Source organism: Zootoca vivipara, chromosome 5 (assembly GCF_965207765.1).
Source record: "Zootoca vivipara chromosome 5, rZooViv2.hap1.1, whole genome shotgun sequence".
Taxonomy (NCBI): domain Eukaryota; kingdom Metazoa; phylum Chordata; class Lepidosauria; order Squamata; family Lacertidae; genus Zootoca; species Zootoca vivipara.
In genome coordinates this window covers 6,979,405-7,003,878 of record NC_142588.1, presented here as the reverse complement: position 1 = coordinate 7,003,878, position 24,474 = coordinate 6,979,405, and the positions used below count along the sequence as shown (strand labels likewise).

At 44.5% G+C, this 24,474-nt stretch overlaps 1 protein-coding gene across 1 annotated transcript in view; it reads right to left on the bottom strand.

Moving 5' to 3' along the window:
- Nucleotides 1-24,474, bottom strand: part of VWF (von Willebrand factor) — a 158,022-nt gene that overhangs the window by 56,910 nt on the left and 76,638 nt on the right. The window contains exons 29-35 of the mRNA XM_035138705.3: nt 22,634-22,753; nt 19,379-19,522; nt 8,013-8,156; nt 6,510-6,674; nt 4,706-4,749; nt 2,747-2,924; nt 1,537-1,757 (exon numbers count right to left, since the gene is read on the bottom strand). Coding sequence (XP_034994596.2) covers nt 1,537-1,757; nt 2,747-2,924; nt 4,706-4,749; nt 6,510-6,674; nt 8,013-8,156; nt 19,379-19,522; nt 22,634-22,753 — 1,016 coding nt within the window. The remainder of the gene's footprint in view (nt 1-1,536; nt 1,758-2,746; nt 2,925-4,705; nt 4,750-6,509; nt 6,675-8,012; nt 8,157-19,378; nt 19,523-22,633; nt 22,754-24,474) is intronic.

The window sequence follows — 24,474 nt, the reverse complement described above, 5'->3', positions numbered from 1 at the left end:
TGCAAAGATCCGCCCAGTGCCCCCAAATTTAGTTTAGACCCCAAATTAATTTTTATTATGCTTATGTCAGATATCACGCTTATGCCTTATCTCTTGTTTACGAAAGAAGGGAGGAAAAAGAAACAAACTTTTTTATTTGCTCATTTATATACAATACACTTATCCTTAAGTACACAACAACACCACACTTAAACTTCTAAGTATTGTTTAGGCACCTACTTAGGAGAAACATCAGTCGTGTCAAAGGTGCCGCTGACCCCGCTGCCGCGTAGCAGCTCAATACAATACGTAACACAATATTTTGATGTAAGAGTTAATTTCGCGTACACGGCGCCGTTGTGAATAACAAGCACTGTTGTTGACTCTGACAAGCGCCACCGTTGTGAATGACAAGCACCGCCGCTGGCATGGCGCGTCTTTGGTAAACGAGCGCACAAAGTCAAAAGTCTTTTACTGAAACAATAGGTATACATTTCAGTAATACCTAGGTATACCTGTATTTTGTTTTCCTAGCTTGATCAAAATTATTTATTATTTCATAGCAGGTAGATAGTTAAGAGATTAGGCAGTTTCAGCGGCAGACGCCTGGCGCCCCCCAGAATTTGGAACCCGGGTGCCCCGCACCCCTTGCACCCCCAGGTAAAGACGGCCCTGGTCTCAACCACTGAGAATCAAGACTGCTCTTGTAAGCATAGCCCAGTCCCAGGTTCTGGTTTGGGTGACACTGGAAAGAGATGGAACGTTGGGAACTGGTTTTTACATATACTACAGTGGTACCTCGACAACCGAATGATTCGACTTCCGAAGGTTTTGACTTCCGAAGTCGACAACCCCGGAGGTCTTTTTGCCGTGCGCGTGTTCTGCACCTGCGCAAAGCGGTGCGCGCATTCTTCGACAACCGAAGACTTTGACTTATGAAGACAGCTGTGGAACAGATCGTCTTCGTAAGTCGAGGTACCACTGTATATATTTTGGAAAGTATATGTAAAAACCAGTTCCCAACATTCCATCTCTTTCCAGTGTCTGTCCACCCATCTCTTTGTTCTCCATAGGTTAGGCCAGCTCTTGAGAGATCATAGCTAAATTTGGCAAGGGAGTTCTGGTAGCGGTGTTTGTTGGGACACTGGCTGCCATTTTGAATCAAGATGGTCGACTGAAATGTCACTTTGGGTGACTTTGCCGGGTTTATTTGGCTTAGGTTCAGCTGACTCTTGAGGTATTGTTTCGGCACAAAGCTTCCCAAGTAGAGGGCGGTGCTCTTCATCAAATGTTTGGAGACCAACTGCCATTTTATTTCAACATGGTGGAGATCTTCCAAGGTACCTTCTAGCCAGCTGCAAGACTCAAGGTTGTAGTCAACTAAAGTTTACTCAAAGTAGACCCAGTGACATTAAGGAATGTGACTAGGTCCATTAATTTCAATGGGTCTACCTTGAGTAAACCTTAGTTGAACACCATCTCCAGGCTCGTTTCTTCTTCACTGGCTAAGCTGCTCATCTAGTCCTGTCAAACATTATTCCCACTACAATGGCTTACCGTCATGTTGCTGAAGAGCAGCACAGACAAGCCCTTGTATGTGATCCCCACGGCATTCATGCAATTGAATCTTGGGGTTGAACTGCAGGGCCTGTTGCGAAGAACGATGTCAATATCATGTTCTTTGTCTTCAAACAACGTGTAGGAACAATTGCCTGTCAGTTTGAAATCCAGTCCATCAAAGGTGACAATATGCCTGGTGGAGCTTCCCATGCACGTGCCTGTAAAGTGGCAGGGAAAAAATCAAAAATGACCATCAGAGGACCTGATCATTTTAAGTAAACCTTCTCTTTGCTGAAATAAATTTAAAAAAATTAAAAGGTGCACATTGGAGACCAACTAAGTTTGTTCTGGCTACGGTCGTACCTTGTTTTGCGACCGGGATCCTTTCTGGAGCCCTGGCCGCTAGCTGGAAAGGATGGAGGGCAAAGTGCCGTGTCTGCGCATGTGCACGGAGCGGTTTGCGCTTCTGCGCGTGTGCGAGCAGCAAACCTGGAAGTAACCCGTTCTGGTACTTCTGGGTTTGCCACGGACATTCGCCAGAATGGACACTAGACGAGGCGGATGTTCACGGAAGTATTACTGTATAAGCTTTCGTGTGCATGCACACTTCTTCAGATACCCTACCTGAAGGTATCTGAAGAAGTGTGCATGCACATGAAAGCTTTTACCCAGAACAAACTTAGATGCTACTGGACTATTTCATTCATTCATTCATTCATTCATTCATTCATTCATTTAGGCTGTGTCAGACCTACACAGCTACCTACCTGAATCTTCTCTTGTTGACAGGCAAAGCAACAGGGGAAACTGAGCAGTTGGATTCTGGTGCCTTGCTCTCTATACCATTGCGCCAGTCCTCTACTGCGCTCTAGTACCACAATTGCAGATGGTAAGAGGAGCCAGCTGGCCATAGTTGAGAGAAATCTGCTGTCTGCAGCCTGGCTCCTGAGAGTGAGCAGCTTTCGAACTGCCAACTCACGCCTTCCTAGCGCCACTGTCAGCTTTCTTCCAGGCTACCTGCTTTCACACGTATCCTCTACTTACAGACGTATAGAGTCTATTTTAACTAATCATTTGTAAAGACGTGTTGCTTCGCTCTATGTGTTAAGTTCAGGTAAGCTGAAACTCTCCTGCCTGTTACTTAAACTGCCCTCATTCGCTCTGTCAAGTACCAATCACACCCGAGGCAGCAGAGCCAACTACTCACATGGACACACCCAACGGCAACCACATGTTTCCTCTACTTTAATAGCAGGGAGACTGTTGCGACATGTTGGTCTGGGCATCTTCTCACAATTAATTCCATGGCTCTCCAGAGCTGTGCGGCCACCCGGGAAGCATGTCACAGTGTGACATTGATCCAGCAATGTCCATTTGTCACCAGGCTGAGCAAAAACGACATACTGAAGTCAAAATAGGATTCTATGTTTAAATGATAACAATTGAAGAGCATTTCGTAAGTAGCCACCAGACTGATCTACAGTCTAAAACTAGACAAGTAAGATGATACTGTCCTCGGGCTGCTAAAATAGCCTTGGGCAATTAAATAAAAGAAAGGAACAGGTTTTGTGCGTGTGCAAAAATATTAACAATGTAGAGAAACACTTTGTTGGTGTTTTAAACTCCCACTGATTTCAACAGGGGAATTAAGCAGGTATATGAAGGTTATCAGATTTTTTTTCAATGAATCCAGGGACACTTTTCAACCTCCTACTAAATAGATGGAATTTGTCAAGGGACTGATTTGGAAATCTGGGGACTGTCCCTGGGAAACGGGGATGTCTGGTAACCTTAATGTATATATGTTTGATCCACTGAGATCATGGGACTTAGTTGTCTTTAACTCTGCAAGAAAGACATGACAGAATGCAAAACAATCAATATGATGGAATACAGCGCTTGAGGAGAATGGTACTTGGTCCTATGCAAGGACTATTTTACGATGAGAGTATATGAGTTCATGCATAGTCATACAAAATCCCAAAGAGAAACATGCCAGTAAAGCATGTTTTCTCTTACTTCTTCCAACATGAAAACATCAGGAGTGAAACAGTAGACGGTCCCTTTTACCACACTGAAATATACTCGGAGTCGAGAGTGAATTTCATGCTCTTTATTCAGCTCATAGTCATCCAGGAGAAGAATGTCTCTTTTCCCAAAACCATCTGCTTATATACATTATTTACACAATGGGCCTTGCGTGATTGGCTACTTCAGGGCTACACCTGTGGGCCAATCAGGTTGTGGATTGACTTCTGCCTGCAGCCTGATTGGCTGCTCCTACTGGCCAATCAGGTTGCAGATTCACTTCTGCCAGCCGCCTGATTGGCTGCTCCTGCAGGCCAATCAGGTTGCGGATTCACTTCCACCTGGAGTTGGATTGGGTAGCTCCTGCGGACCAATCAGACTGCTGATTCTGAATCCTATTGTTCTAGGATTCAGCTCAGTACATAACACACACCTTGATTAAAATTTACTAGAAATATCAGGTAAGAAAGGGCCACATTAGGTGGCACCACGTTTGGGATGGGGCTATACAAGCTCCACTCCCCTGATGTTTTGCTTAATGTTGGCAGTACTGATATATTAGCCAATAATAAGCAGCTCTCATTCCACGGTTGAGCACCATCAACCTAAAAGGCATTTATTCCTCTGCACACCCAGTCCCATAAAACGGAGGCCATCTAGAGACGTTCTCCAAGACAAGTGGCTCTGCAGGCTGATTTGATCAGTTGGACACCCACATCATACCTGCCAAGTTGCTGTCAGAGAAATAAGGGACCGGGCGGGAAGTAGCAGACCGGAAGTAGCGCTGCCGCCATTTTGGAACTGGGCGGAGCATGCTCAGAAGTGACTTTTGATGCTGCTTAGCCCAGTTCCAAAATGGCCACCACGCCAGAAGTCGCACTGCAGCCATTTTGGAACTGGGCAAAGCAGCATCAAAAGTCACTTCTGAGCATGCTCCGCCCAGTTCCAAAATGGCCGCCACGCCAGAATAAACCAGGGAAAAACAAAAAAAATCTGTTTTTTCAGCTAGGAACAGCTGGAAAAACTGGGATTTCCCGGGGAAAACGGGAGACTTGGCAGCTATGATCCACATAGTACCTTTAGGTTATGTAAATGTAAATATAATGTAAATGTAAATATATATACTGCATCTACTTACTGCCCTCACATTCCCATCCTCATCTATGCACTCTAAGACAGGCTCTGGAAGAGAAGCAATCATTACACATTTAGAATATCTCATTTATGCAGGGTGCTGAGGACTACTAAACCGGGGGTTCAAAAAATAGAGGCTTCAGCATCACCCACGTGTCACAACATATGTTATTGTTGCTGTGGCATCTTGAGGAATCATCCTTCGTGGGTTTTAAATTTCGCTCCTCATATTTTTATTATGTTCTCAATGTTGATATATCCACAAAATTCTATAAAAAGTATTGTAAAAAATAAAATAAAATACATGATTGCTTGAAGATGGCGGCCGCCGGCTGTGAAAAGGACTTTTGGATTTCTGGACTTGGCAATATACCAGAGTGCGAAGAGTCAGTGCTAACTTACAGAAGGGAATCATATGCATAAATTCACACAGAATCATACGCTGTTTGGTTAAACTTGCTTGCTGGAATAACTCAGTGACTTGAAAGAAGATAGAAGGATAATAGATTGTTTGATAAGATCTGGACTATATATTGAATAGAAATGCAGTGATTATAAGATGACTAGGCCTTCTGAGTCTGAAGCATGGGAAGTCAGATTAAATTTGTATAATTTGGCAGAAGATTTGGATTAATTGTTTAATTTATATTTGCATAATTTGCATAATTTGAAAATGGATTAGATATTTAAATTGCAAAATTTAATAAAAATGTTTATTTTAAAAAAGATGCCCACAGACTAAGACAGAACAAGACCTAACTTGATCCTATACTGGACTTGGGACCTTTCTAACTTTCTCGCTTTCTGACAAAAATTGTTTTAAGCTACAAAACAGATAAATCACCAGGGTGGGAGTGGGGGATGGTAGTTGGTAATGCATAGCTCAGGGGTCGGCAAGGTTTACTGGCCATGGGCCGGATCACTCCCACGGAAATCGTCCATGGGCCGAACTGGCGCAGGCGCGATTTCCGGTATATGCGCGGGTGCAGACACAATTTCTGGCGCAGCTCGGCGAGTCCCCGCGCCGTGCTGCACTGGTTTAGCGCAGCGCGGGAGAGATTCACCAAGCAGGCAGCTCGGTTCGGGGGCAGCTTGTGGGCTCTTAAAACGGTCTTCGTGGGCCACATCTGGCCCATGGGCTGCACGTTGCCGACCCCTGGTGTAGCTCATAGTCTTAATTTCTTCTTAACAAGTTTTGTTCTTCACCTCTCACTATATGATGAAGTGGCATACTTGAAGAACTTCTATAAGGTAGGATCCTCTAGGTCAGGGGTCCCCAGACTTACCGCGCAGTGGGCCGGTGCCCGCCGCGCCGACTGCGCGGCGGGCCGGAGGGCAGGAGAGTGCGCGCGCAGCGGGCCGGAGGGCGGGGGAGTGTGCGCCCGTGCGCATGCGCACACGCGCCCGTGCGGGGGGAAAATCGCGAAAATCGCTTGTGCGCATGCGTATGGGCCTCCCCCGACCCGGAAGTGTATAGGAAATGACCTCTTCTGGGTCGGGAGAGGCCCATACGCATGCGCACAAAGGATTTTTGGCGATTTTTTGGTGATTTTTTAGATCGTCGCCGCGCCGCGCGCCGTAAGAGCGGGCGGCGGCAGCGGGCGGCGGGGGTCGTCGCGGGCCGGATTGGGAGGCCGATTGGGCCGCATCCGGCCCGGGGGCCGTAGTTTGGGGACCCCTGCTCTAGGTTATGAAAAAAGAGCGGCAGTTTCTGAGAATAATGGAAGCAATTAAAGAAGCAAAGATTTCACCTTAGATATCTTGTTGTGATGATGTTGTTTTCTTTCCATTGTTTTTCTGAAGCTCACCTGTGCAAAGTTTCCTGAAAAATGTACCACCTGATGCCAGCAGAGTTGGAAGGTCATCAAACTGTTGCAGCTCCATTATCCTGTCAGAGGCAGATGGCCCAGCTAACGTGCTCAGTTGTGCCTTCTCATACCTGCCTCCGACTCCAATGGGAAGCAGTGCTACCCCTACGGAAAAGTTTGGCATATTGAAATACACCCTCAGAAATTGGTGGACTGGAAGTTCTTTAACTTATTTATTCATTCATTCATTCATTTATTATTCCCCACTCATCTGACTGGGTTGCCTCAGCCACTCTGAATGGCTTGCAATATATATAAACATATACAGTGGCACCTCACAAGACGAATGCCCTGCAAGACGAATTTTTCGCAAGACGAATGCGTCTTGCGATCTGATGGTGACTCGCAAGACGAATTCATTTTGCGAAAAATTCATCTTGCGAATCGTGGTTTCCCATAGGAAGTCGATTAAATTTAATTAATGTGTTCCTATGGGCAAAAAAAAAAAGAAATTTCAATGCATTCCTATGGGAAACCGCGATTCGCAAGACGAATTTTCCGCAAAACGAATTGACTCGCGGAACGAATTAAATTCGTCTTTCAAGGCATCACTGTATAATGAAACATTAAACATTTAAAAACTTCCCTATACAGGGCAGCCTTCAGATGGCACGGGGGTCAGATAAATCTTGTCTTCCAGCATGGAGGGCATGTGTTTCGGTGAGATCCCCATAAACTGCCTCCCTGTTGTTGGGCGGGACCATTTGGAAAGCCACAACTTCCCATTGGTTGCCCCCTTGGTTGCTGAGGTAGAAATTTGGCCTGTTGGGTCATCTATTGGCTACTGAGGGGCTATTTCAGCTGTTGCACATTGCTGGGAGCTTTCTCTTTCCTGCGACCTGCATCGGATCACCCGCCCTCCCACCCTATATGTAGGGCTATTCTTTGACCTTGCTGTGCCCGTCTAGGGGTCGTCTGTTTTGGAGCAGGGGCCTAGTAGGAATGTTGCCATCTGTGTCTAGTGTGCCTTTATTTTGGGGGTAGTTTTGGGGGTCTTCACACGCAACTCCATGCCCTCCAACATTTCTCCAATGAAAATAGGACGTCCTAAGGTAAAGCAAGAAACCGGGACAGCTTCTCTAAATTCAGGACTGTCCCTGCAAAATAGGGACACTTGGAGGGTCTGAATGTAAAACATCTGGAGAGAGCCAGGGAGGGGAAGGTTGGGCTTGGGAGTGAGACCAGTGTGCTCTGTGACATTGAGGGAGTGGGATTTACTTGCATGTTTTCATGGTGGCAAAGCCTCTGGTCTCAGAAAGGGGTACTTTGCAATAGAGACAATGTAGAGGAAAAATGAACTCTTAATCATTTTCCTGCCTCAACATACCCACAGATATATGGTTCCACTAACAACAACAATTCCCAGGGCTCATTTTAAAAATTGGAGCTACTTTCCACAGTACCCTCGTACTATAAAAATAAAAGCAGTGGCAGAATAGTTACTATTGACTCTTGCAGAATATACAGCAGCCTCCACAGAATCTTCTGATGGGGAAGATACAATGATCACAGCTATTTTGGAAGCATTGGGCCTTCCCCCGTTGGCTTCCGAAACGGCATGCTGAACTGTGAAGTCAATCACTTCTCCTGAAAATGAAAAGAAAAAGTGGTCCATACACAGTAGACTATTTTTCAAGAGGGCTTAGTAAATGGGCCTTCACGTATTGTTGGGCTACAACCTTCATGTCCTGGCTCAAGGGCTGATGGGATTTGTAGTTCAATGCATCTGGAAGGTACCAGGTCAGTGAAGAATGATTTAGAGCAGGCATCCCCAAACTTCGGCCCTCCAGATGTTTTGGACTACAATTCCCATCTTCCCCGACCACTGGTCCTGCTAGCTAGGGATCAAGGGAGTTGTAGGCCAAAACATCTGGAGGGCCGCAGTTTGGGGATGCCTGATTTAGAGCATGGGTAGGCAAACTAAGACCCAGGGGCTGGATCCGGCCCAATCGCCTTCTCAATCCGACCCACAGATGGTCCGGGAATCAGCGTGTTTTTACATGAGTAGAATGTGTCCTTTTATTTAAAATGCATCTCTGGGTTATTAGTGGGACATGGGAATTCATTCATCCCCCCCCCTTGCTGGCACCGGGGGGGGGGGCGGGGAGAGAAAACACAAACTTTGGTTCACACATATCACTAAGTCACATTGTGGCTCAGTTCTGGCTAGCACTCCAGAAGTGCGAAGCGGCCTTGATTTCCCTTCTGAGTATTCTTGCTATTATTATTTATTAAATTTGTATTTCACCCGTCATCTGAAGATGACAGGGCAGCTCACAACATAAAAATGGGAACCTCCGGACTTGCTCATTCTCATGCAAACCAGACCATACCTTGTTTCTATATTTACACTTGTTACTCTTTATGTTTTGTGCGCAATATTCCTATATCTATAGATCTGCAATGGTAGATTTATAGTACAATAGTAGATTTATTGTACAATAGTACAAATTCTAAGCATTTGTATGTAAACTGTGTAATAAAGTACTTAAACAATGTATATGCAAGTAGCTTGGCGCTTACATGAAAAACAAACCTGCAAGAGAACATTGTAGAGGATATACGAAAAAGGTTCTGGGGGAAAATATTTTTAATTCGGTATAAGGCCAGAACAATGGAACTTTGCAGTAAAAATAAATTACAGATGGCATTTATATACCCATTCAACTCTTTCTCATCACCTCCAGTCAATCTTCCAGTTGTTGGAAAGGATGTGGAAATAGAGGAATGTATTTTTATTTGTGGTGGGAGTGCCTTCTGGCATGGATGTTATGATCCAATATTTTTTTATTGAAATAAGGTATATTCTTAGATAGCCTGTTTAAGCTACACCTCAGCTGGTGCTATTATCAATATTTTATGGTAGAAATGGGATCACGAAGAGTCGGACACAACTAAACGACTAAACAACAGCAACAACAACATGGTAGAAATGAGGAAATTAAAAAACCCCTATTATTATGGAATATGTGAAAATGGTGCAGTTTTTTGTGTGGAATTCTATTGATATTTTTATGCTTCCCTTTCCTCTTTCCTCCCTTCTTTTTAGCTAATTTCTTATGTTTGTATTACTTCTGTGAAGTGCAAGACACACCAGTCATCTATATCAGTGGTTCTCAACCCCCAGGCCACGGACCGGTACCAGGCCGCCCAAGGAACATTAAATACAATTAACTTAAAATTATTAAATCAAAACAATTTAAATAAAATATAAACAATCAACGTCCCCCACTCAGCGGGCCGTGAAACAATCCACACACCCCACTCAGCGGGCCACAGTAAAATTATCAAGGTGTTCAAGATGGCGCTGGCTTGTGTCGGACTGTTGATGAAAGAAAGGCACTCCAGATCAAGAGAGATTTATGGGGAGGTTGGACTGGATAAAAAAACCCACACAGGAAAAATGGATATGTGTTAAATCTTGTTTGATGCCTATCTCAGAAGCTGCAACAAAAGACAAAGAGAGATGAAAACATCTAGAGGGACTGTTGGAAAAAATCGGGACTATTGTGGATTACAGCAAGATTTTGATATCAGGATTAGGATGGCAGTGCGAACAATTATCTAGAATCCCAGACATTGAAGCATGGGAAGCCTAAATTTTTTTTATGATTTGGCATAATATTTGGCTTAATTGATATGTATGTGTATAATTGGATATAATTGAAATAATTGAATTGTGTTTTAATTGGAAAATTTAATTAAAAGTATTTTTTTAAAAAATAATAATTATCAAACGCTGACTGGTCCGCGGCGATAAAAAGGTTGGGGAGCACTGATCTATATTATTTATGTCTGCTGTCCATCAAAATGTGTTTCACATTTATCACTTACTTTGTTTTATTGTTTTTAAACTAGGTGGAAAAATTAATGAAGATTATTTAAAATATTTTTTAAAAGATAAACTATATGACATTTTAAATAAAATTAAAAGTTCACAAAAGTACTAACTCATCAGGGCGATGATACAAAATTACCATTTTCAAAGCAATTTCGGAAATATTATTTTTCTAGTTAAGAAACTTCATTGAGTTATTTAGGCTAAAGGCTAGGAGAAATATTCAAACACAGCATATTTTAATGCCCTGTTTAAATATTTTTAATGGTGCTACAGCGACACCCAGTGGAAAGAAAAAAGCACAAACATACCCATTCACTCATTAATTAGGACAGCATGCTACAACCATCTCAAACTCTTAGTCACTCGAATGCCAAAAGATATATTTAACAAATTCCTGACATGGCCTAAGGAGTGTTTTCACTGCTACTAGGAAAACACCCACACAAGCAGCAGAACAGCAAATTACCTGAGTGGGCAATGATCTGCCAATCTGGGTGACTAATCTGCATGTTGCTGCTAGGAGTGGCAAAGGTTGAAATGTTTGTGGCATTAATGGATAGGAACAGGAGACTTGCGGACTTGGCTATGCTGTACTCATTGTGTTTCTTCTGAAGTGTTTACTTGGCCAAAACATTCTATAGCATATTAATCACCACTATCGGGAATTTATGTCCCACCCTCCAAAGATATCTTCTGATGCCTTACAGTAACAACAACTGTGTTGGAGATACTTTGCACGGTAAGGACTCTCTGGGCCCCAGATGGCAGGGGAACCCCGAGATGGACCTCTGATGAAGAACTTAATGTATGGACAGGAACATGCGGAGGCATGCAATGGTTCAGTTACATTTGCCCAAAGCCACATCGAAAACAGTAGCTGTACAGCAAAGTAGCATCAGCCGAGAATCTAAACTTGATTTGTGGCATGCTTGCCAAAACTTTGACCACCATATACTAGCCTTGCTTCTGAGCTGCCCTATGTACTCCAGATGACAAGTGGGGACATCATACGACTTAATTATTCCACATATATATATGTCTAGAGCAGGGGTCAGCAAACTTTTTCAGCAGGGGGCCGGTCCACTGTCCCTCAAACCTTTTTGGGGGGGGGGGGACTATATTTTGAAGGGGGGGATGAACAAATTCCTATGCCCCACAAATAACCCAGAGATGCATTTTAAATAAAAGGACACATTCTACTCATGTAAAAACACACTGATTCTCGGATCTTCTGCAGGCCGGATTTAGAAGGCGATTGTGCTGGATCTGGCCCCCGGGCCTTAGTTTGCCTACCCATGGTCTAGAGCAGGCATCCTCAAACTTCAGCCCTCCAGATGTTTTGGACTACAATTCCCATATTCCCCAACCACTGGTCCTCTTAGCTAGGGATCATGGGAGTTGTAGGCCAAAACATCTGGAGGGCCGCAGTTTGGGGATGCCTGGTCTAGAGGGAAGGGTTCAATGCTTGCCACCCTTCTTCCTAACGTGCTATTTCTCAATGTGTTGGTTTTTTTCACATGGGAGAGTATTCAAATACGTAATCTATCCACCTTCAAAGTGAAATGCCCTTTCCCATGTCCCTTGGGAGGCACAAACTGTGGCATGTTTCAAAGTGCCGTATAGAAAACTTTTGTTTATTTGGTCTTTCCACGATCGTTGAAATATTTTTTTCATATTACACTGCCCAGAGTTGTGATTATGTCTCTCTTAGATTTTTATGATTGATTTTACAATCGCACTATTCTTATAAACTACTTAGAGATGTTTATGTTAAATGATATATGAACTGCAAAAATAAATCAGTGCGTGGGTGGCAAAGTCCAGAAACAGTTTTGCCATGCCACTCACTGTGTAGGTTAGACTAGCAGACATTTGTACTAACCAATAATAATTTAAAATCCCCATGCCAGGGACATACAGTGGGAGAGAATTGCAACAGAAGTCTATGAGTTGCAGATTTCCCCGCTATGAGAGGGGATGAGAAGATTTACTTGTTTCAATTCCTTTATCATTTCTCTACTTGGGTCTGTGCGGTGTTGAATTCATGCTGAGTTCTGGTTTAACTAGACGAACTTCTAAAATTAATTCCAGAATTTGAGCATACAGTACATAGCTTGCAACAATTTTCAGTCCATTTCATCTTCCCCTTGACCTATGTTAATTACACTGGCATCTGCATACTGAAAACACTGCAAAACAATAAGTAGCTGATTTTGCAGTGAACACCTGGAGGTGTGTGTGTGTGTGTGTGTGTGTGTGTGTGTGTGTCAAAAATCTTATCATAAACTAGAAATCAAGGTAAAAATTGCCAAAATTGCTCCTTGCAAAAAAGGGGTGGGTGGGAGCAGGGCCATCTTAAGCCTATCCAGCACCCTGGTTCAGAGATCCGCCCGCCCGCCCCCTTTCCCAGCCAGAAAGCCAGAGCCACACGCTGCCACGCGCTTTGTTTGAGCAACTGCGCCTCACACACCTCCGAGGCACTGCTCACCCCCAACACCGCCACACCGTGCCTTCTGCTTCTCGCCCGGTGTGAGCAGGACCGGCAACGGCAGACTTGTGCTCTGCCGGGCAGTGCCAGGCACGGTGGGCCGCCAGAGGAGGCAACCTGAGGGGTGGGGACGCTGCCAGCTATGGTCCGCCTCCGCCTGCTCGACCAAAGCGGCTGCACGGCGCTGCTGTCCAGGGAGCCCTGGCTGCCGTGCCAATGGGAGGCTCGCGGACAGCTTCCCCACAACGGCGTCCTCAGCCCGAGAAGAGGCAGGCGAGGGCGGCACTGCCGGCAGGGCTTGAGGGCAGCTCCTCCAGCAGGGAGGAGGCTCCAGGCATGGGGCGGCATGGCGGAGGCGCCCTCCAAAGCGCCTTCCAGAACTTGGCGCTGTGGCGCCTTGCACCAGTAGCCTCTATGGCTAAGGCGCCCCTGGGTGGGAGGGAAGGGGAAAATACTGTACTCAACACTAATGCCTCATTACAAAGGGGCAATTTCTGCTTCAGACTGACAAGAGGAAGAATTTCTAAGATGGGTTGGGGTTGGCTAACAGGGGTCAGCAAACTTTTTCAGCAGGGGGCCGGTCCACTGTCCCTCAGACCTTGTGTGGGGCCAGACTATATTTGGGGGGGGGGTGAACGAATTCTTATACCCCACAAATAACCCAGAGATGCATTTTAAATAAAAGCACACATCCTACCTAGGTAAAAACACACTGATTCCTGCACCATCCACAGGCCGGATTTAAAAGGCGATTCGGCTGGATCCTGCCCCCGATCCCTACCCATGGCTTAACTGGAGTGGGTAACCTTTTTTTGCTTCCACAGGTCAGATCGACCTCATGGGGCAAAGATACAATCTGGGAATTTGGCGATTAGAAGTCTTGACTTCAAAGCAGGCAGCAAGGCACTGCTAAAGGAAGTCATTTCAGAAGCTGTTTCAATGCAAACTGCTTTAAACTTTCCTTTTTGCACCACATTGCCATTTTGGTCAAAGCTCAGGTGCGTGAGAGAATTCCCTGCAGTGAGCTCTCTTGCACACGCAGATCAAGCAGGATTGCAGGGTTTACCTCCCTGTCTGGCATTTATTTTTTGCAGTATGCCCCACTCTGCTCCTTTCAGCCTTCCAACTGGAGGCTGAAAGGGGGTACGTGAAGCTCCTTCAAAGAACAGCAGCTTCCATTTAATGGAAAGGAGAAATCAAGAGTGGAGGAAAAGATAATAAAAGCTAGGCATGTGCTTTATTCAGAAACAGAGCAAAGCACTGGCTCTTAAAGATGCAACAACTGAAGGAACACAGCAGAAAGGCGAGAGCCACTTCCCTTAGGTGTGAGCTGTTAGGGCTGTAGGTGGGCTTGACCACCAAAATCTCCTAGCTGTAGAAGACTTCAGACTTACTTTGCTCTGTGCAGGCATGGAACCCATATGTAGATTAGTTAAAGACCCACAAAGAAGAACTATTAAAATTATACAGGAGGTCTTTTGCACCTGCCACATCAATGAACTTTCCACAACAACAATAAACTTTACAGTTAGTCAAGCTAGAAGTTCTTAATGGGATGTTTTTAGGCATATGAGTATCTATTATTCAACAATTCCATTCATGATTTAGAGAATGGGAGGGGGCAGAACAAGAGACCAAACAATCCCTCGGGCATTATATTGGAGCGCAATGGGAATGCGAGAGAAACTGCGCAAAGCTAATGTTTTTTTTAAAAAAATGTACAGGAAATAAAAACATAATGATTGGAAAGAGGAATGCAATGTAGAGAAAAATCAAAATCTACTCAAATGGTAGAGAAGTAGAACCTGAAACATGATAGAATATCCATTAGTAGTTATTTTCTTCGTCCGTAACCCAAAAAAAGCCAAGGAATAAAATGTTAAATCATTTTAGGATGTTGTATGATTACAGGAGGCAGGGGAATTCAACAAAGCAGAAGTTCCTGCCTGGACCTCATGAATCACCATATTAAAAAGGTCTCCACGGTTCTAATAACACCTCCTCAATGGCTTTGACCACGGAAGCATGAATCCCCAAAGGCCTTTCTTCCCCCACACTTATGGAATGCTTCCTGGGGAAGAAGTCAAAAGAAGCAACTTACTATTACTTAAATATGACAAAAGCAGACACCTGACAGGAAGGCTAAGACCTGTGATATACGATACAACTGCACCGAACTAAAACACTAACCTGTTGGACATGCCCAACATAGTAGGTTTTCTTTGGCAATCACTCATAGCTGAGTAAGATTGTGAACACAGTCTTAACAGTGAGTCTGTGACTGTGGAGGCCAATTCTGGATCCACATGTCCTTCCACAGTGGGGACAGAGGTTCCCAGGTGGTAGCTGATCACAGTGTGGCTTTGCTAAGCGTGCTTTCCTCTTAGCACTTTTCTCCTTTTTGTCCTGAGTTCGAGCACCTTCAAAGTTCATACCTTTGGTAAAGGCTGTTCTCCAGTTGGAGCACTTGCAGGCCAGTGTTTCCCAGTTGTCGGTGTTCTTATTACTTTTTTGAGATTTGCCTTGAGACAGTCTTTGAACCTCTTTTATTGACCACCAGCATTACACTTTCCATTTTTAGGTTCAGAATAGAATAGTTTCTTGGGCAGATGATAATAAGTCATCCACATGACATGACCAGTCCAACAAAGTTGATGTTCCGTGTTTCTCCGAAAATAAGACACCGTCTTATATTTATTTTTCCTCAAAAAAACACATTATGGCTTATTTTCAGGGGATGTCTTATTTTTTCCCCTCCTCCTGCCGCAGCCAGCATTGCTGCTGCGCCTATCACTCTGTCTTATTTTCGGGGTATGGCTTATATTCCTTGAATGCTTAAAAATCCTGCTATGGCTTATTTTATGACTACGTCTTAAAATAGGAGAAACAGGGTTGAAGAATTATCACTTCGACACTGGGGATCTTTGCTTCTTCCAGTACACTGGCATTAATTTGCCTGTCTTCCCAAGCGATATGTAAAAAATTTCGGAGACCCCGTTGATGGAATCTTTTGAGGAGTTGGAGATGGCGTTTATAAATGGTCCGTGTTTCACAAGCATACAGTAAGGTTGGTAGTACAATAGCTTTGCAAGCAAGTATTTTGGTTTCCCTGCGAATATCCTGGTCCTCAAACACTTTGTGCTTCAATCGGGAGAAAGCTGCACTCGCAGAGCTCAGGTGATGCTGAATTTCAGGTGATGCTGAATTTCGGCATCAATGTTGGCTCTTGTGGAAAGATTAACTGCCCAGCGGCAGTGGAGGAAGTGATCAACACTTTACTTTCCAATGTTACACTACTGAGTTGGATTTGTGGTGCTGCAGAGCGGTTGTTTTGTGCTTGTTGGTGCAGCACTTTGGTTTCTGGGGTGTTGAGTGACAGGTCAAGATTTTCATAAGCTTTTGTGAATATATTTAGGTTGGTTTGGAGGTCATCCTCCAAGTGTGCACACACTACACTGTCATCAGCATACTGAAGCTTTATGATGGAAGTTATGGTAACCTTACTCTTTGTTTTCAGTCTACTCAGATTAAAGAGCTTTCCATCTTTCAATACACAATTTCTACCCCGGTGGGGAGTTTCCCTTTGACAATGTGTAGGACAATGAAAATAGTAAATAGAGTTGGGGCGATAACGCAACCCTGTTTAACACCTGATCCCACTGTGAATGGCATCCTTTTTTAATTATATCATCCCTCCAAATAACAATTTTGATTTTTCTGCCTCAGGCGTCAAAATGATTTGAACCGTGTCCTGGAGAGAAGTTGGAAGTATGGATGCAGACTGAGGTCACATCCACACCATAGATCTAAAGCACATTGCTTCCCCCAAAGAATCCTAGGAACTGTAGCTTGTTAAGGGTGCTGGGAGGTGCAACGCTGTAAAGAGTAAGCTACAGTTTCCAAGATGCTTTGGGAGAAGCCATCCGCTTTAAATGTATGGTTGTAGATGTGACCAGAAGTGCCCTAAATGTGATTCATCATATTTAACGTAACTGTCACATTTTAACAAAATAATAATAATCTGACAATACAGCAAATTATATATATTGCAATGTCTAAATGAAGCTACCCTGCTGAGGATGGCGAAGTAACAAATAGGCTACCTTTATTGCTAGCAGAAAAGGCCATCTGAGAGTTTTCTTATTCATCAAATACAGGGATAATATTCTCCAAAATTGACTTCTAGGAGCCAGTTTCAGAGTGGCGCTGTAGAAGTATTAATTATTATTATAATATATGTATTTAGGCATCTTACAGGGGGAAAAATAGGGACCCAGGTGGCGCTGTGGGTTAAACCACAGAGCCTAGAACCTGCCGATCAGAAGGTTGGCAGTTCGAATCCCTGCAACGGGGTGAGCTCCCGTTAGAATCATAGAATCGTAGAGTTGGAAGAGACCACAAGGGCCATCCAGTCCAACCCCCTGCCGAGCAGGAAACACCATCAAAGCATTCTTGACATATGCCTGTCAAGCCTCTGCTTAAAGACCTCCAAAGAAGGAGACTCCACCGTTGCTCGGTCCCAGCTCCTGCCCACCTAGCAGTTCGAAAGCACATCAAAGTGCAAGTAGATAAATAGGGACCACTCCGGCGGGAAGGTAAACGGCGTTTCCGTGCGCTGCTCTGGTTCGCCAGAAGCAGCTTTGTCATGCTGGCCACATGGCCCGGAAGCTGTCTGCGGACAAACGCTGGCTCCCTCGGCCAATAACACGAGATGAGCGCTGCAACACCAGAGTCGGACACGACTGGACCTAATGGTCAGGGGCCCCTTTACCTTTTTACAGATAAAAATAAGGACCAAGCTTAATGCCAATCAGACATAATGCTGAAGGCGTAAAAAGGGATGGAGTCCACATGAAAGCAAGGGGCTGGGGGAATTCTGCATGTCATTTCCAGTCTCATAACCCTAGTTTTACATCTTTGCCAGCCCTTGGTGATTGCCAATTTGCATCTTCAGCCCCAAAGCCCAGGCAGCAACCTCAACCTAAAATTCTGCAAAATCACCACTAGCCAGAGCAGGCAGTGCCAGGCTAGACAGTCCCATTGACCCAGCCCTGCATAAGGCAACCTCACGTTGCAATCCAGCTGACCACCACAGACTGCTATGTGTGCATTTCTGCAACTTACCTAAATGAACGAAACCATTCCTCTCTTTCACACACACACAAAAAAACCCTGACAGAAAATTCTTGACCATCTGTTTGGTTTTTATTATTATTATTATTATTTCTCCAGGCTGAGAAAGCAATCATGGCCAATCCTCCAGCGAACTATGGAAGTCAGGTTTCATTTCTCACTTTTCGGCAGCAATAAACTCTACAGTACAAAGTAGGCCAAGGATCCTAAAATCTGGATACTCCCCTGCTCCTACGGGGCCCTGATGCTCGGCTGCTGCCAGACAGACTATATTTTCCAGTCCAAAAACATTATGGGTGGGATCCAAGGCCATCCATGGTGTTGCACACACGCACCAGGGCTTGACTGATCCCCCCCCTTTTGTAGCAAGTTCTCTCCACACACACACCCTGCTGCTTCTGAAGACTGTGGGATTCTCCAGAGTGGGAATAAATGTGGCACAAGGAGCTGCGGCCAGGAAGCCAAACCAACAAACTGCCACCACCACAAGCAGATGTGCACAGGAGTCTGTTTGGGTCTTGCACAATTCATTTTATGACCGTTTAAGGAAAGCCACAAAACGAGGCTTGACATTTTAAAGGCTTGCCTTGGGGCCTTCCGTTTACAACGGGCCAACCTCGTTACCTTACTGTTTTTCAAAGGTGATAAGGAATGATTTGGCTAAGACTGGGGGAAATGGAAGCTTGTGAATTTCATTATGGGTCCCCTTTCCACTCGCGATTCACTGTCGTTTGCCATGACAATAAATGTTGCTTGTGACACCTGTACACAGGTGACCTACAGGAGTATCCTTTCACCTGCTGAAACCCCATGTGACTTGGGCAGGAAGTCAGCTGACCTTAAGCATAGTCTCCAACTGTGCCAAGAATGCAAGGACCGTCACGAAAACCCTTAAACTGTCGCGCAGAATCCCAAATTCCCATCTTCGTGAAAGACACGCTAACTGGAAATGGCTTCCTGTTGGGGGAAGTGGGGCGAAGCGAGAGTTGGGGCTGAGGCTGAATGTCACTTTGCTGTCAAATGTGCAGATAAAAGTGTGTGTGAGAGAGAGAGAACTCAACTAAGCCATATTAATGCTACACCAGAGTTTAGATCCAGCCATTATAGCTGGGAACCAATACATTGACTTTGAAGTCCTACATTTTCTGACTGCCGACAGGTGATTTTTAGAATTGTTGTTGTTGTTTAAACCACGTTGTGAGCCACCTTGTGCTATAGGAGAGCAGGGGATGAAATGTTTTAAATTCAAAAAGCAAATGTAGGTGGGGTCAGCCCAATAAACCTTCACAGAATCGCCCTCTGTATAAAGTCCCTGCCCCCCTCACAAAAATCTGGCCCATCACTTACCTAGTTTGCTGGGACCTTGCTCTCTTTGGTGAATTGAACTCACCAGAGACAACAGGGTCGCTTTTTCTTGGGGTACGTTCCATGAAATTTCCAAAGTATTTGCTTTTCCATATTGAAGAACTGCCACCTGAGTTGTAGTTTCACCTGGGGGAGGGGGTGGGGACAACATAAAAAATTATTGAAGGAAAAGGCATCGAGAAATTAAAAGTGGTGGAACATATGCAGTCTGATTTTTAATGGTTTGCACCCAGAAGACATTTAAATAGTTCGGGTAGCTAGAAATGCAAGGACACTTGGATCTATGCTATATTCATTTATACTGTAATACTTGATATCTGCCACCTAGTTCCCAGATTAACTTAGATCTGCCATTCAGAAGAAAGTTCTTTTGGTAACCAGTTGGCTCTCTACAGCTTATATTGGCTGAAGTTGTCAATGCATCTATCCTGCCAGAAAAATAATTATGGTACCTGAGTGACAGGCCCAGTCTACACATGAAATGAGGCAGTACAGTTCTAAGGTGACAGAATGAATGCAAGGATGCAAGTGGGGAAGTTATTTTTGAATGTTCGCCTGCATGGAACGAACCAGCACAGGAGAGAACAGAGGGACCTATAAGCTTTGTCTTTGCCAAACTATTTTCATTTTCGCAGATGGTTTGTGCTTGTTTTTCTATGGGGGAGAACAAATGGCACTCCTGTCTTCAGCCTGCCGTGCTATAGACCACTCTCATGACGCTACATGTTGCAGCAGATTAAGCCCTGTTTGAGAATTTCCTAATTTACACTCCTCTGCTTTGAAGTCATTGTGTTCATTTTTACTAAAACATGTTAGTTTTCCCCATATGTCAGATATTGGTTTGCATTTTTTTATTATCAAAGCAGAATGGTTGTAGCTCATGCAAATAGACCAAATTCAAAGAACTGATGTTGAAAAATTCTATTTGCACAGATATTACACAGGCACGTTATTAAAACCTAAGTTGCCGATTAATTTATATTTCTGATATGTGTGGGATGTGTGGGATATTACATTTCTCTTTGCTTTAGAAGACCTTGGATTTTAAAAAAGCTCATGGTTTGAAAACAGCTCATGAATTCTAAGTCGCTTAGCGGGGAAGCAAGAACTTGTTGGTCTGCCACTAAGTGCCTGCTGTCCTCTTTAACAAGGTCAGAAAAAAATAGCAGAAAGCTGTATATTCTTTGTGCAAGAAGAGATGCTGTGTCTGGATTTGGGTGTCTGAGCTAGGCCAACATCTGCCTTGAGTCAATCTACCATTGCATGTGCCAGACAAACAGAAAATCTGGTGCAGCTTGCTGTGGTGATTGCCATAATCTGAGGCATTTATGCCAAGTCAAACTGTTCTGATTATTTATTTTACAAGGGTGGAATCCAACTGGTGCTTTTGCACTCATGGAATAACTTTTCATCCAGCTGAACTTTTCATCCCCCCCCCCTCTCATTGCACCCAGGCGCGGTGCTAGGGCTTTTTGCGCCCTAAGCAAAACACTTTCTGGCACCCCCTGGGCGCATGCATCATGATGCATGCACGCACGCACACCGCTGATGCCCCTGCATTCCCTCCATTGGCGGGAGGAGCGCGGGCCAAGGGGGGAGCTCAGCGCCCTCCCGCCTGTGGAGGGGACCCTTTGAGCTCCTCAGCAGCAGCGGCAGCAGCGCCCATAGCTGAAGGCTTCAGCTGCGGGCGCTGCCGCCGCTTGCTCACTGCAGCTGCTGGGGAGCTCACAGCGTCCCCTCCACAGGCGGGAGGGCGCTAAGCTCTCCTTTTGGCTCGCACTCCTCCCGCCTGTGGAGGGGACGCTGGGGGCTCCTTGGCGAGCGGGCAGGCGGCAGCAGCGCCCATAGCTGAAGGCTTCGGCTGCGGGCGCTTGCTGCCACTACCGCTGCTGCTTGCTCGCTGTGGCCGCTGCCGCTGGGGAGCTCTTGGCGTCCCCTCTATAGGCGGGAGGAGCGCGAGCGAGCGCCTTGGGAGGACGGCGGTGGCGCAGGGGGTTTTGCAGGGCAGGCTTGGCAGCGCCCCCTCCATTTTCGCGCTCTAGGCAATGGCCTAGTTTGCCTAAATGGACGCACCGGGCCTGATTGCACCTGTCCAAATGTCCCTGATACAATGAAACCTCGGTTGTCAAACGTAATCTGTTCTGGAAGACCGTTCGACTTCCAAAACATTCGACAACCAAGGCAAAATGGGAGGTCGGCAAAATCCATTGAAAAAAATGGAGAAACGTGCCTCGGAAGCCATTGGACTTCCGAGGCACATTCGGAAATGGAAGCATTCACTTCCGGGTTGTTGGCATTTGAAAGCATAAAACGTTCAAATTCCGAAGTGTTCGACAACTGAGGTTCCACTGTAATCGCCGTAAAAGGCCTGGGGAAACTTTTTGAGCAGTGTAGAAGATGGCACTGGGGTGGAGGTTGAAGGGGGAGAACTTTGTTAACAGGTAATCATTTGTAAGCTTCTTTACATAATATTTCATGCTTCAGCTAATATTATTTGAATTCCAATTAATATTAAATTACTTGCATGCTTGGTGTAAAAATAACCAAGAATATCACAGGAAGTTTAAATGTGTTCCTTTTTTTAAACTGTATTTTAACATTAGTGACCAACCTCAAGAATTCATCTGTGACTTCGATAACTGTTTTCTGTAACAATATGAATATTTAAAAAAAATCCATCTGTAGCAATATACATAAAGAGCTAATGTTTCCCGGGCAAGTGTCAAGCCTACAGCGGGAAGGTAAACGGCGTTTCCATGTGCTGCTCTGGTTTGCCAGAAGCGGCTTTGTCATGCTGGCCACATGACCTGGAAGCTATACGCCGGCTCCCTCGGCCAATAATGCGAGATGAGCGCACAACCCCAGAGTCGGTCACAACTGGACCTGATGGTCAGGGGTCCCTTTACCTTTAAGTTTAATTTAAATTATGTTAAAAATTCATTTACACTTTGCCTTCAACCTTTTATAGGGTTGTGTTGTTTCCTTGAGGCAAAGCATGCAACCTCAGCTCCCAGATTCCTCCAGATCAGGAGTGGGAAAATTCTGGCACTTTTGACTACATTTGGTGCAGAAGTTTGATTGTTTGCTTTTTAAACACACATCCCTGCTTATGTCTACGACAAATCTAGATTCTTTGCAGAAAGAGTTTCTGGCGCACCACTTCAGTCGTCCCCTTGTGGATAGAATGAACATGGACCCCAAACTTCTAAAACGATTGAGTAAATATATGGTACTCACCAACATTGCTGTGCTCAATGAACGCTTTCACAAATTGCTTCATTTCCTCAAATTGTGATCTGCTAACCTTTGAGCTCCCATCCAGAAGAAATATGACATCCATTGGTTTGCTGCAGGTTTCTAAAGATTATTTTTTTAAAAAAAGCTTGTAATTCTTTTTTAAAAATTATACAAAGCAACTGTTGATAGAAATCAACTGCATGATTTCAAAGAGAGAACACAATAGGTTAAAAACATTACGGAGGGAATATTGAGGGAATACATTCCCTGTCAACTCGTATAGTACAGAATCCCTTGCATGCCTCTCACAGAAACACTCTGAACTGCAGAATAGTTCCTGCAGCCACACCATGCTCAGATTTTGGGCCCTGCTGTCACCTCATGTCAATAAAAACACAACCCATTTCCCATGTAGGAAAACTGCAGGGAGAATATAGAACCAAACAGTGAAAATGTTCATGAATGTCGTCTTGGCAGTCAAGATAACCCTGGGACAAATTGTCATTTGGTGCAAGAATAAGCTCACCTGTTTTGAATCTTTGAGGCTTTAGTTTTGGTTCAGCTGGTCAGGAGAGGGGAGGGTTCTCACACTGGCTCCCTGGCAACTTCCACCTTTATCTAAGTCAGGCATAGGCAACCTCGGCCCTCCAGATGTTTTGGTACTACAACTCCCATGATCCCTAGCTAACAGGACCAGTGGTCAGGGATGATGGGAATTGTAGTCCCAAAACACCTGGAAGTAGACTGGGAAGGGGCCTCTAAGCCAGGGGTGAGTTAATTGGGCTATTGATGCCAGCTTACATAGCTTCCTATGCATATAAGTACAGTGGTACCTCGGTTTATGAACACAATTGGTTCCGGAAGTCTGTTCATAAACTGAAGCGTTCATAAACTGAAGCGTTCATAAACTGAAGTGAACTTTCCCTTTGGAAGTAATGGAAAGTGGATTAATCTGTTCCAGATGGTCTGCGGAGTACTTAAACTGAAGCGTTCATAAACTGAAGCGAACTTTCCCATTGAAAGTAATGGAAAGTGGATTAATCTGTTCCAGACGGTCCGTGGAGTACTTAAACTGAAGCATTCATAAACTGAAGCGAACTTTCCCATTGAAAGTAATGGAAAGTGGATTAATCTGTTCCAGATGGGTCCGCGACGTTCATAAACCGAAAATTTGTAAACCGAGGTGTTCATAAACCGAGGTTCCACTGTAATGCTGAACATATTAACACGTCACGGACACGTCATGACAACTGCTTAGTTGTATCTATCTCATTTGTAGCCATGTTCACACAGGTAAGCACTAGAACTGGCCATTCGGTCATTTTTTTTACCCCCTTCGTTGGTATCCCTGCACCAAACCACTCACACAAGCTCTCCTTTGAGCCTGTAGATCAGGACAAGGGAGAGATTGATCTTTACAAAAACCAGTCAGAAGCAACAGCTCGAGGGGGTAGGGTAGGAATGGTATGGCAATATCTGTGCTATCCTGCCACCCTGAAATCTCCGTGGCCTGCTCAAATGTGTTGAAGAAGGTGCAATCTATTGGCTCCAGAGTTTAGCAGGGGAAAATATCTGTTAAATTTTTAAGAGGGTGCTGTTAAGATTCAAAACTAAACAACTGACTGGATGGCTGCAATATCATCAAGTGTTTATAAATGATGGAAAAATAGGTTTTGAAGTTAAAAGGTCCAAATTTCAAATAGATTTTTTGGAAGGCAGAACAAAATTGTTGTCAAAAATGTATGATTTGCTGTTAGAATGGTATACGAAAGATGAATTGACAAAAGATGTGATGATAAAATGGGCAAAAGATTTTGGGTATAATATTGAATATGATGTGT